A 13566-nucleotide genomic window follows, 5' to 3' on the forward strand; every position below is an offset into this window, starting at 1 on the left:
CTAGCTTCAGTTCCAGCTCATGAAGCCTTCCCCCCATCACTCAACGGTATCCTCATCATTGACTGCCCATCAGTATTTCATTTTGTTACTATTCTCTTTACATTCTTCTTTATACTATTAGGATTCATGCATAAAAATGAAGGTCTTTCCTAGCCAGACTGTAAGCTCCTTGGTGAGCACGATGACTTGTATTTCTTTTTATATTTCATGCTAAGAATTTAGCACTGAACTTTGTGCACAGGACTAAGTAAATGTTTATCTGCAGCAGACATTTTTCATTAGAACTGGAACAGCCTCTTCAGCCTTTCTTAGTTATTACTGTCTTTTTATTATCTAATTGTTTTGAGAGTCTTTGAATTGTATTTTCTTCAACAAAATTGACTTATCTTGTAGCTAGGTACTAATTCACACAGTTTTTCCCTATCCTCCACATTAATGCTACCATTTAGAGTGCTGCCTCCACCAAGCCTGTATCTACTTAATTCTGGCACAAACCTTAAGAGAAGTATTATTGTGCCCATTTTGCAGAAGGGGAAACTGAAGCTTAAGGAGCCTAGCATATCATTTCCCCTGAGAAGGTGTTCAGCAACCCCTAGCTGAATCAAAACAAATAGGCCTTCAGATAATATTTGAGGTGATGAGGGCAGTTATTGATCTTCATTCATTCCCCATGACTGGAGTGTTGCCTGGAGCCAGGCTCTGTGCTATAAGGGGCAGAGGACAAAGAAGTTAATTCAATCAGTGTTTGCTGAGCAGATACTCTCTGTAAGGAGTTTTGCCAGTTTTGGAAGAGGAAGTAGGGGATAGGGCTGGGGACTCAATCCTGCCTTCTAAGATTTTGTGCTTTGTAGCTTTGATTCTTTGTCTCTCACTCCAAATTTACAGCCTGGTCATAATGATGGATTAAATGAGATACATTTTGAGGACATGACTAGTTAGAAGCATATCACAAAGAAACTGCTTGATCATTTTTAGTTGAGAAAAAAGTCAAATGCACCTTCCATCTTCCCTTTGCTTTCTCTCTAGTCTGTGTCGGTCTTCCTCATTTATTCAACACATATTTACTAAGTGTATTCTTCAGTGGTACATGGAGGGGAGATCTTACTTTTAGATGAGGAAAACATCTTTCTAGAAGAATTCTTAGATATAACAATTGTCACTTCTGTAATGTTGAGTGAGATTGTGCATGTCAAGTGCCTAGTACAGTGGTTAGTAGACAGCAGATTCCTAGTAAAAGAGAAATCTTTATTCACACTTTATAAGTCCTACTATGTCTTTCTTTCTTCTTCTCCTCCCTCTCCTCTCCTCCCCTTTACCTTTAGCTTTCCCTCTTCCTTCTATTACTCCTCTTCCTCCTTCTTTCACAAATTACCTTCCTGGCCTTTTACAGTACATCTATTTCTTTATTTGTAGTTACAGAATTATAAAAGAGTCCAGAGTTTTAAAAGGCCCTACACTGAATTATTTTCAAAACTGTATTAATCTCGATAAACACTGCATCCTTTAGTAATGTGAGTAACTACTCTATATGTCACCTATTCAGTGGCCTTTGATTTGTGAAGATTTATATCTATACTAGGGTTTTCTGTTTGTTTTTTATTTTATTTTTTTATTTTTAGCAAAGCTCATCTGAACCAAAATGAAAAGACTTCAAATCCCTTAATATAGGGATCTTCAGAAATCTCTGTGTTTGCACATTTACCCTGCTGAGTTTTCTTAAGCTATGATGAAGAATATGTCGGTGAAAAGTCCAGACAGGGACTCCCCTAAATTAGATTTCTTGGATAAATATGTATTTACCTTTTTTTAGAATTTTGTAAGTAAGGCAGTTTTCCTGTCCTTTAAATTATCTTTCCCAGAAAGACACCCTAGTGCCTTAAGAGTGCGGTCAAAGGCACATTTGAAAAATCATGCATTGATTCTGGAAAGAAGCCTCTACTTTCAGCTGCTGTTCTAATGTAGGCTTAGGAGTATGGAAAGAAAACAGGAAGATCAACTGTGGATTTACCTTTAAGTTAGTTTACCTGCCTCAGTAAGCTCTTGGTAATGTAAGTGGACTAGACATCCATTTGTTATATTTCTCCACATAGTAGCATTCTTCTAGCCCTTTCCCACAATTCATAGTAGACAAAACTACTTAGGAAAGAGAAAGGCATCACACAGTCAGGTCATATATCTCTAATAGAACATCAGCAGTGAAGTCCTGATCCTACTGATAGACTCCGTGTCAGTCTGACACATCGTTCTTTCCTCTGTGGTATGTTTGCATTTTCTTATAAAATTTGATTTAATGTTTCTACAGGAAAAAAAAAAAAAAAACAAGACAAAACCAACACCACAATTCATCAAAGGAAAATTAGGCTTCAAATTTATCAAAAGCCCTTAAATATAGCATACCGTTGTCTGGGCATACTGATTGTGTTTTCCCTAAAAGAAGAAATGCCAGCAGCTCAGGTTTATTTTTCAAGGGAAGAGAGAGAGGATAAAAAGAAATAGAACCACAGGAAAATATCTGGTCGTAGTCACTGATGACGCTATTTAAATAGTGTGCCATAATCATATTAGGGCAGAGCACATGGAATTCCCGATTTATGCATGACAGTGAAGAAGGGCCAGCAATTATCTCTGTGTGTGTGTGTGTGTGTGTGTGTGTGTGTGTGTGTGTGTGTGTGTGGCTATGTGAGTGTCTGTTCTCTCTACCTTCCCACCCCATTTTGCTAATTTAATTGAGGGGCAAGAAGAGGTAACCCAGACACCCGGAACAGGAGGAATAGGTCTGCAGCTGTGCTCGGAGGGACTGGTGTGAAGAGAGAGGCTCAGTCTGACTTGGAGTTTTGTGCTATTGCACGTGAATGCTCTGGAACTGCTCTAATCGACTGAAAATGAGCCGGCTACGGTCATATGGAACAGGTCTGTTTAGCCACATCGCTGGGTAGCATGGCAGATGGCAGACCGTCAATGGGTGGTATTGATTGGCTGGATTTGCCTTAGGGTAACAAGACTATGGGTCCTTAAAAACCCGCTCCATCTTATTTTCCTTTGTGCAGCTACGTACAGTTGTGGTTTTCTCTTCTCACTCCCCCAGCCCCCACTATCTCCATTTTTCCCTTTCCAAATCAAAAGCCTTCCTTGGCAATCAAAACAGAGAGGTTACCTTGAGATAAACACTCTTTAAGTTATCACCAAGGCAAAAAAAAAAAAAAAACGTCGAGAATATTTTATTTACTAGGCTGATTACATTTTAATGTTTGAAGAAAGTGACATTTTAAAATTAGTGTTTAAGACATATGGTGAGTGTACAAATTAGCTTATTTCATACAACCAGAATTTGATGAGAGCAACTCCTCCTTCTCACTCCCCAGTTAAAAATTGTCACTTGAAACTTAATATATGTGAGGAGGTTAAATGGTATTAAGTGATGCAGACTTGACTTAAAGAGGGAGACAGTCACTGTTGTATGTGGCTAACTGTTGACTGGATGGGCTGGAAAAATACTAGTATTGACATCCGTGTTTGCAAGAGGATGTGGAAGTTTCAGGGCTTTAATTTTGTCCAGCCAAGAAAACAGAATCCCAGGTATCTGTGTATGTTGCTTTCTCTTTTAGATATGAGGGAACATAGAATGGTGCATGCATGTTCTGTGAGTAATAAAATCCTCCTTAAAAACAGGCCATATAATGATATGTGATGAGATTTATTTTTGTCCAGGTGGTTCCTTATCCTTTTAACATCATCCCTCCATCACTTGGGGCTTTCAACTTGAGACATTCTATTTATTCCTGGCAGAGGAGCAGATTAATTGGAATAGAATTGTACAAAGGAGACACCAAGTTAACTATACAGACAGAATAGTACACGACAGAAATATTCCACTTTGAGGTAGATCTTAGGGAAAAAGAACAGCACTGGGAGATATATGTTTATTAGCTTGCTGTTGTGGTTATTTATAATTGTGTTTTAAAAAGAGAGCTCAAGGCTTTTTTTTTTTTTTTTTTTTTTTACCATGTCTTTACTTTTAAGCTTTCGGTTATTTTCCATCATGAAAGAGCATATCAAATATTACTATGAAGAAAAGTTACACCCTTAAACTCTTGCCTCCATCTTGTGTGTGCTTCATTCATATGCCTACTTTTGAATCGGGTTTTTATCACACTTCTCAATATTTCTCTCCCTTTGCTAAAAGAAAATATCTCCATGAAGTTTTTGGTTTTCCCCCTTGCTCTGCGTTGATTGCATTTTCCTCTTTCATCCTTTGCTGAATGAAACAAAGCTCGTTTGTGTTTCATTCTTCACAGTTCTTATTAGAATTGGTGATGGTGTTTTGTTTTATTTCCTCACTATAAGTCAGGAGAGGGAATTTTATTTATTCATTTTGACAGGATACAGAGAGAAATACAAGACAGATGCCTGTTAGGCTACTGGCATTTCTCATGTCATATCTTACACCCAAAAGCTATTCCAAGGGAAAAAAAAAAAAAAAAAACAGTCTTTTAAGATGGTTCATTTGAATCTGTGCACTCTACCCACCTGGTGGTTATACAGTGAACTGTTACTTTAAAGAGTAGTTTAAACACCAGCCATGTTTGGGGCAGGCTGCTCTTGCAAAGAGAGCAGTACATATAACAGGAGTCTACTGTGTGTGAGATAAGGGGAAAATTCAGCTCACTGACTAGAGGTTTTAATGTGCGAACTCTAGGGAAATAATATATTGACTGTTCCGTGGCACGCAAGAAAATTGAAGAACCCTTTGCAGACGGAGTGCTTTGCAAAGGATTCTATCTGTTTCTCTTAAAACAAAATCTGTGGCAAGATGTTTGAAATCAGCAGGACGCTTAATGCTGCTTTGTTAAATAATGAGGTAATATTTTGTCACTTTTTTCTGGGCAGCATCTGTTTTTCCCCCCTCTTCATTTTTTTTTTCTGTATTTATGAAGGATTCTTTTTTTTTTTTTTCCTTCCTCTCTTTCTTTCTTTTCTTTTTTTTTCCTTCTCATTGAAGTCAGGGAAATACAATTCACGATTCCATTTCTGTTCCTTCCTTTCGGTGCTTTTGGAGAATTTGGTTGTCTTTTTTTTTTATTTGCAGTTTCAGCCGGCTGCTGTTTCCTAGCCCATTGTGCCACGTAAGGCTTCTCCACTGCGCGGAGTAGGTAGTTATTAACGCTGAATTGGCTTCTGGTACAGTCCATCTGGACTCTGTGTGGGAAAGCTGGCTGCCGGTGACTGATGCTGAGATATCTGCAACCTTTGGGATGTGTGCATGGTGGCGAGGGGCTGACTGATATGAGATTACTTCTTTTAAGGGAAATTGTTATTAATGAGTCAAGAAACTGCTCATTTATGGTAAGAAGGATACAGTGGCGCTGGCAGCCCCACAGCTCTGGGATATCATTTTTAGGTTGCCTTAGCTGCTTGAGTGAGACAAGTTTCTTTCTGTGGTGGTGGAGGATTGTGGCGGAAAAAAAAAATATCATGCGTGACTGGGAGACTCGCCTGCCTGATTCTTGAGATAATATATTGAGAATCTGTTGCTTTACAAATGTCACACCACTGATGCAGCGGTCAGCCCCTCACTCCGAAAGATGAATGGTACTATTGGAAATGCAATAATAAGGTTGACTTTTCCCAACAATAGGATTCTGCCTTTGTCTTTAGAGAAAAGGCCTCTGAGGACATTTGTGCATTTGTTTGAGGATTTCGTTGAAAGACTTTAGAGTGGAGGTTTTTGGAGAAGTGATCGATATACAAAGTGCATGGATTTTTTAGCCTAGCAAAACCAGTTAATTGTTTATACAGTAATATACAGTTACTATTTTGGAAAAGTGGCCAGAATGTCTTTTGATATACCTAATGTTAATTTATGGCTCACTAAGTGTACTGAGATTAGTATGGATGGAAGAAATGGGTTTTAAGAAATTCCGACTTTTATAACCTCCAGAGAAATACACAGTAAATATTTTGTTTCCAGTGAGCTATTTTTATTTGTGTGTTTGTCAGCACTGTGTTCATGTTTACTTTTCACAGTATTTTGATATTGGTGAGATCATACTCAGAGTTTCTGTTGTTGATTTGGGGCACCTGTATCTGTCCTGTGTACATATGTTGAGCTCTTTAGACCACTTAACCTGTGAATTTGTCCTTCATACACAGTTCAAGGGATACTGTAGTACTATTGTGACTCGTAGGACTCTTTATACACTTGTTCAAGAAATTATTTTAAAAGTTTACTTAATTCAATATTGTTCCACTTGATGGGATTATGGTTTTAACATTTCTACTTTTCTATTTCATGCATTTTCATTTCTAATAGCTGAATTTACTTATATTCAAGTCTAATAGTTCATATTGTATACCCAACAGACATTGTTTTATGGTGTATCTGTATTTTTAAAGTGTGTGTGTATATATATATGTGTATATATATGTATATTTGTATGTGTGTGTTCATGAAATCGTAGCTTGGAGAGAATAGCTTTAATTTTTTAATGTAACGGTTATTTTCTTTTATAATAATTTTTCACAGACCCATTTATTCTTGGACTTTGAAGCCTAGAGCGTAGCATGATTTTCGGCCTATATTTCCACTTGGCCCAATCCTATCCCGCTGTCAACTCCAGCCAAAGATTAAAAATTATGTTAAATTATGTCTTTAGTAATATTTTTTACCTCTGTGTATTTATTGACGAACAAATTGACTAAGTTATGAATTAAATAGTGATAAATTAGCCTCTGGGGTAAAAGTTGAACATAAACTCCTCAGATAAGCCACTTTAAAACCCAAACTAGAACAAAAAACTATACTACTGGAGGCTTGGTAGCATAAAGGTTATGAAATGTATAAAATAGGCAGACAAACTGTGTACATCACCACACACTTGCTAAATGTCTCTTTGCAAGTCTTTTAAGAGGCCAAAGAAAAAAAGACATCCTTTGAAGGAGAGAAGCAAAATCACGTGTTCAGTTAAGCAAGATGAGCACTCTGCACCGGTTATGAAATGCGGCTGTTGTCAAAAGCGTGTTTTACCTTTTCCTGAAGCAGTAGAAAAAGCAAAAAGAGAATGCGTTTTAGTGGATTTTTAAAAATTCAGATCATGCCCCTATCCAAGTTGAGAAATAAATTCATTTAAATAAATCATTCATCATTCTCTGTTTTGAAAAGCTCAGGCAGAAGGCAGAAAGGTAGAGGCTGACAACTACCGCCCTTCTCCCCACAGCTTTTTTTCTTTTTTGTTTATTAGGAAGTAGTTTTCTGAAGCAAACTTGTATGAACCTAGTTCACAGAGCAAACCCAATCTCAAACTTGCTTTCTTTTGAAACACTGGCCATAATAGATGCAGAAGGAGCAGTACTCACTAAAAATCAGCAATATTGGGAAATAATAAAATTAAAATGTAGATATATTAGCACATTAAAGTGCTTTTGTTGTATCTTTAAGCCCAGAGGCAGGTCATTAAATATGCATTTCTCTAGAAAGCAACTGTCGAAAAAGATAAGGTGGTTGAAAACATTCTATAAGGGAAAAGCCCTCTTTCATAGGGGTGGGGTGGCACAGCCCTCAGGACAGGGGAAGGGAGAACACTCTCACTATTAAGGTTTGCAAGCCGCCAGTGAACTGCAGTTGTTACAGTACTTTTGAGCTGAGAGGAGGGAAAAGGTAAAAATACAAGTATGGCTGTTGTTGCTTCAGCCTGGCCTTAATTACCAGACACAAGAAGCAGTTCAGAAATCTGGTCTCTGTTGTTGTAGAGGTCACCAAATCATTAACATCGTCAATCTGGCAGTAGCTAATTTAAATAGCACCTGATGTTGCAACGCCTCCCTTCGTTTCCCCAGCCAATCAGATCCTGGCTTCGGCTGACAGATGGTCCCATAAATGGATGTAAAAAGGGGAAGCTTCGAGCCAATTTCAGCAAGGCTCTGTTCAGTTGTTCTTATCTACATCCTAGAATCGGGGGTTTCAGCTCACTGCTCCTTTTCTTTCTTTTTTTTTTCTTTCTCTCCCCCCATCCCCCCAAAATAATTGATTTACTTTGCAATCATCCACACTGTGTTTTGTGGATCTTTAAAAATATATAACAATAGTAGTCATTTAAAAAAAATATATTCTGAAACCTTTGCAAATTTTAAGAGAAGAGTCGAAGCTCTGCGAGACCCAATATTTGCCAATAAGAATGGTTATGGTAGGTATGACTAGATTTATAATCTGTTGTTTGTGTTGCTGGAGGGAAGAAAAGCATCTCCACCTTGACCAGTCTTACGCTTGCACAAGAGTTTAGTTCTCTGCTGCTTTTTGGTTCCTACATTTACTATCTCTTTTGTGTAGAGAATGCGGGTAGGTCCTTTTATTGAAAAGCAGTTGGGAAATAGATTGTCATTTTTAACAGGTCATTGTCAATTTTCCCTTCAACATAAAGGTGGGGGTGGGGAAGGGGAGGTGGGCTGAAATAATTGCTGGTTTGTTGAAAGAGGTTATATTACATGAGACCGTAATGGCAAAAGAAGAATTTTCTTTTTGTAAGGGAGAGGGGGTTTGTCTCTGTGCCTGGGTTTTGTGGGGCTGGAGGTGGATGCAGCGGGCTTAGGAATCTCTCCATTTCCGTGCTGGAAATTTAAACCTTGAGAGGCAGCTCCTGAATACCGAACGTTGAGATGGGCAGTTGTGTTTCGGGGGACTGCGCAGTCAAAACGGCAAGGAGAGTGATTTATTTGGGCTTCAGTAAATGCTGCATCTTGTATTTCAAAGAGTTTCCTGTCATGACCTCATAAAAAAGAGGAGGCGGCTTGTATGTGTAGCGGTGCCTGGCGTGTTGAGTTGTTGCTTCCTTCTCTGGGCAGCAGCTCTGTAAGAAGGAATGTCAGCTTTTACATAACGTTCCTTTCCGCTTTTGACACACTGTGTGAGGGTCCATCTTCTTCTGATCACAGATGGAGTGGAATGGCTTGAAGATGGTAAGTGAAAAGAGGAAGGCAGCTTGGAGATTCCAGCCGTGTGTGTGTGTGTGTGTGTGTGTGTGTGTATAAGGATGGTGGACTGTGCCTCGTAAATCACTGTGCAGGTCGTTTGTGTGTGTATGTGTGTGTTTATGAGTCTCTCTCTTTTCTGAAACCCAGAATCCATCTCCAAGTGTAATGGCATTGCATGCACACAAGGCACACACACTGTCTCTTCCACTGAACACACATTTTAGCCAAGCAAGGTTGGTGTCTTTTTTGACAATCACAGTGTCACCATAGCTGTCGACTGGCGTGTCCACCGCCTCTGTGAGCTCTCAACGGAATTGCACGACTGTTAAAGTTAAAGACACATTTCTTTTTCAGTCTCCTGCTCGGAGTGATGGGAAAGGCTGGGAATGAGGGGTGGAGGAGGTGAGGTTCAGTACCAGCAGATGAAATTGTGGAACAGGACTTTTGGATGTAGAAGGGGAAGTGGAAAACCTTTCTGCCAAAGTAGTAAATCTATTTTTAGCATCATCTTTTTCCGAAAAAAAAGAAGCAGGGAAACTCCTTGAGTGCCGCTCCTGTCGCCTGATGTTGACCCTGAAGATATGGCACAAAATGGCATGATCAGATGGCACGAGTGCCCACTTTGACTTTGAATTTCACTAGCAATAGCTTTCACAGGGTTTCAAAGGTGGGTATGGGGGGAGGCTGTAAATTCATATCCATCTCACTTATTTTTTGCTAGAAAAGCCTGGGGAGGACTTTTCGCTCTGCATAGATGTTATAACAAAGCTGTGGTCTTTTTCCCATTCTTAGCGGATTGCCTTTGTCTGGCTGCTTGTTTTGATGGGTGTAAAACAAATAAGATTAGACCGAGCAGCCCAACTGAAAGCGATAGCTGGGAGGAAAACCCAATGAAAGGTTGCCGGGGAAACGAACAGAGGAAAAGCCGAGTAGGGAGCAGGTGGCTATCATGAGAACACACTGCAAACAGTGTAAAAAAGGGGGGGGACAGGACCTCGATTATCTTTGCTGTTCTTTGTGGCCAGCCCAACTTTAATTATTCTTTATAAATAGGTGTTAATTACATTTCTAACTCTGGTTTACAGTGATTTTTAGAAATCTATTTTTAAGCATCTGTTCTGTCTCCTCTGGGTTTTTTTTTTTTTTTTTTTGGTTTAAAAAACAGAGAGAGGGAGAGAGAGAGGGGGGAGGGGGAAGGGAGGGTAGGGAATCTTGCATTTTTTTCTCTCTCCCTCTCTCTCTTTCCCCCTTTTCCCTGCTGTGAAATTGTACGTGCGAAAAATCGCAAGGAATCCTGTGAGGCCATTTGAAAAAAATGTAAATTATATTGAATGAAGTTGACGGAAGCATAATAGTGAACTCCCACAGCTGATATGTTCTGTAAATGATTTCTTAGAAATTTCCAGCAAATATCCGTAGGAGAAATATAGGTAGAATGGATTTACTGTAAGCAATGATTGTGTGCTAGGTGATATTGGTGTTTTTACTAAATCAGAGATTGATACTACAGTTCCAGGGAGTTCATTGTATCTCTCATTTTATATCCCGAGTAGAAATTACTTTTTAAAATAATAAATGAAAAGCTGTTTTCTGGTCTTTTGCTTCACCTCCCTCTCCATGCCTCCAGCTACAGGATCCATCAGGCTGCACACTCTCAACCACTGCCTTCCATTTGGCATTTGGTCCTGGTCCTGGTCTTGGCATAAACTGAGTGAAAAGCTGATTTTTTTTCCAGCGTCTCTGAATGTCTGAGACCCATGCGTGCACTGGGTGACAGGCATCTCTCGCTTTTTCTCTCTCCAAGTATGCTTTACTAGTAGCCTCTTTTTCTCATGATGGTGGGTACCAGAAGGACTGAAAGGTATATTACTCAGGTGAATAGAAGGTAGCATAAAAACAACTGAAACAATGATCTATTACGATTTCTTCCAGAGAGACAAATTAGGTACCTGATAATTTTAAGCCACAGAATGAGAGATTAAAAGACACTGAAATACGTTAAAAGGTTAGGAAATTTAATTGGCTTTATTGAAAGTACTCTTAATTTTTACTCTCTCCATTGCAAATCTCCGCACCCTTCCCATTCTGTCTTCCTTGCAGTTGCTTCTTTTTGTTTTGTCTTCTTATTGGGGGATTTTTAAAATTTGTTTTGACTGTCGAGGTAAAAATAAATAAACTTATATTTTTGGTCATACACCTGAACCTCTTACTCTCATATCTTGTGTGCGTAAACATATGTTGCTATTAAAAATAGAATAGTTTTCCGATTATCTCGAATTTATTTTTTTCTGAGAATTTTTCGGCATATTTTAGTTAGGGGGAACATAATTTCGTAGGAACTGTCACCTTGGCTTGGGTTGTAAAAAAGACATGTGGTTCTATTGCTGACCTTTCTCCCTTCTTTTGTCTTAAAAATATTAATACCTACTACCTGCATGTGGAGGTGTGTCTTTACGGAAGCACAAGGCTGAGTGTGCATTTATTAAGAAACCAAAATCAGATTGGAAATATTTCTGCAAAAATCACCTGACTACATCACAGTTTTAATGATCAGAATGTTCATCTATCTCATTGTAATATAATGGTTAAATCATTTAATATTTAAGTTTTTGAATGAACATAGGTGGGGAAATAGCTGAAAATTTTCTTTGAAAACCACTGATTTATAGGACAATTTTATATCTCATTAAAAAAAGAAACTAACAAGCAACTTAACCATCCATTTGTGATCTCAGTTCCGTTCATTTCTAACTGCCATTCATTCAAGTCATCCTCCTGGCCAGAAATGGATGAACTTCATTCTGTTTGATGGTTTTCCAAAGCCTCAAAACTTTTCTCTTCCTATAGCCCTTCCTTCATCCTTTGAATATTCAAGGATTTTGTTATGAGAGGAAGGCCAGATTGTTGTGAGGCAATAACAATAGAATATTTTTTTAAAGAAAGAGAAAGAAAATGAGCTACACACTTTAGTATTAAAACTCCGTCTTGAAATAGGGTCTGAGACATGTTAGACATCACGTATTTTAAACTTAGCATTTCTATAGGGGATAATCTATTTGAAATTTTAAATCTGGAAATCATTGCATGAGTGGTGCTTTGTGTGTGTGTTTAATATGTCTAAAAGAATTTGTAAGTGAATCAAGGTGTTTTACTCAAGTAAGAGTTACCACTAACAATGAAAACGGTTTACTCAGGGCAAGTCCTTTTCTTTGGTTTGATTCCTTCCCTTTGCTCTTTTTTCCTTATTGTGGGTGGATTCTCTTCCTATATGTAGACCAAAAACTGCTCCTTCCATGAGGAGATATGTTGATATGCTGCTTCAGTTAGCCCTATGGCATCTTAATGCCTTATTTTAATTAAAAAAAAAAAGCCGAAACAAATTATCAGTGTGTACCGCGAGTAAGGAATGGCGGTCTTGATAGAGGTCATTGTACGTAGACAGAAGTACTTTGGCCTTGACAAATTTCTTCATCAGTTTCAATGATCTGTGGCCACCAGGCACTTAATTTATATGCCTGGACACTTAATATGTACATTTGTTGGTGAGCTGGCCAGCGGATGCTAGACACATGAGTACGCACTGGCGAATGCTGCAATGCAGTATTTTTTCCCAATGTCACTGGGAATTTGTGGGGTATGAGGGGACATAAATAGTCTCAAGCTTTTATCTTACTATCTTCCAGTCGATGGCCCATGTTGTACAGAACTGGCCAATTCCCCTTTTGAAAGTGAAGTCAACCTTTTATCGCCCACTATCCATCTCCTATCAATTTGATAGATATGTGTATGTGAGAGAGAGGGACTCTGTGTGTGCGCGCGTGCGTGTGTGCATGTGTGTAAGCATTTGTGTTTCTAGAATCCTGCACCTGTCTTAGGTTTTTCTTATTTGGTATTACCAAATGCGTATACATACTTGCAAGTATATGTGCATCTAAAAATGGAAAGAAAACCAAACTAGGCTACAAAAATTCATCAAAGTATATATCTAGACCCCACAGACCATTAGTAACGAAACACCTTTCTTTGGTTGCCACATGAGAAAACATAAATGTGCGAATCCATAACAATATTTGTGAGCTAGAAGCTACCCTTTCAATCAAGGGGTTGAGTTCAAATTAAAATATATTTATATGTCAAAGGAGAATTGTGTTTGCTTTGGGAACATTTGCACTTAATTTTTAACCATTGGTAAAATCAAGGAGCTGGTAGGGTGGTTGTGTTATTAGCTTCTCGTGCTTCATTTTGTGAGAGTGTGTGTGTGTGTGTGTGTGTGTGTGTTTTAGGAACATCTTCGTATTTTTTAAATCTCAGTGTATTTTAAGGGTAAAGGGCTTTTATAGGTCAGCAGCTTTTCAAGAGTAAAAAGAAAGGTGATCTGTGGGTGGGTGGGTGGGAGTTGTCACAAGTAGTAATTGTCATAAATTAGCCATCTAGAAGTAGAAAGAAAAAAGAAAGCTGGAGGACAACAGTGGAGAGGGGTACCAACATGTGGATCTGCACCTTGCCCGTGTAAGAGGTAATGAGTGATAAACTTGAACTGGTGCAGTGCAGGTTGCCCGATAATTTCTCAGAACCTTGACTTTGCAGGTTCATTTCTTCTTT

At 38.6% G+C, this 13566-nt stretch overlaps 1 protein-coding gene across 2 annotated transcripts in view; it reads left to right on the plus strand.

Annotated features, from left to right (window-relative positions):
- The first annotated feature begins 5226 nt into the window (after positions 1 to 5226).
- The window catches only part of ELAVL4 (ELAV like RNA binding protein 4), an 85898-nt gene continuing 77558 nt past the window's right edge, over positions 5227 to 13566 (plus strand). Inside the window, exon 1 of one of the 2 annotated variants that reach the window (XM_057744671.1) lies at positions 5227 to 5343. In XM_057744671.1, coding sequence (XP_057600654.1) covers positions 5227 to 5343 — 117 coding nt within the window. Of the gene's footprint in view, positions 5344 to 7904; positions 8181 to 13566 lie in introns of those variants that run through there. The other variant, XM_057744676.1, reaches the window with a different exon arrangement.

This window comes from Hippopotamus amphibius, chromosome 1, assembly GCF_030028045.1.
Source record: "Hippopotamus amphibius kiboko isolate mHipAmp2 chromosome 1, mHipAmp2.hap2, whole genome shotgun sequence".
NCBI classification, from domain to species: Eukaryota; Metazoa; Chordata; class Mammalia; order Artiodactyla; family Hippopotamidae; genus Hippopotamus; species Hippopotamus amphibius.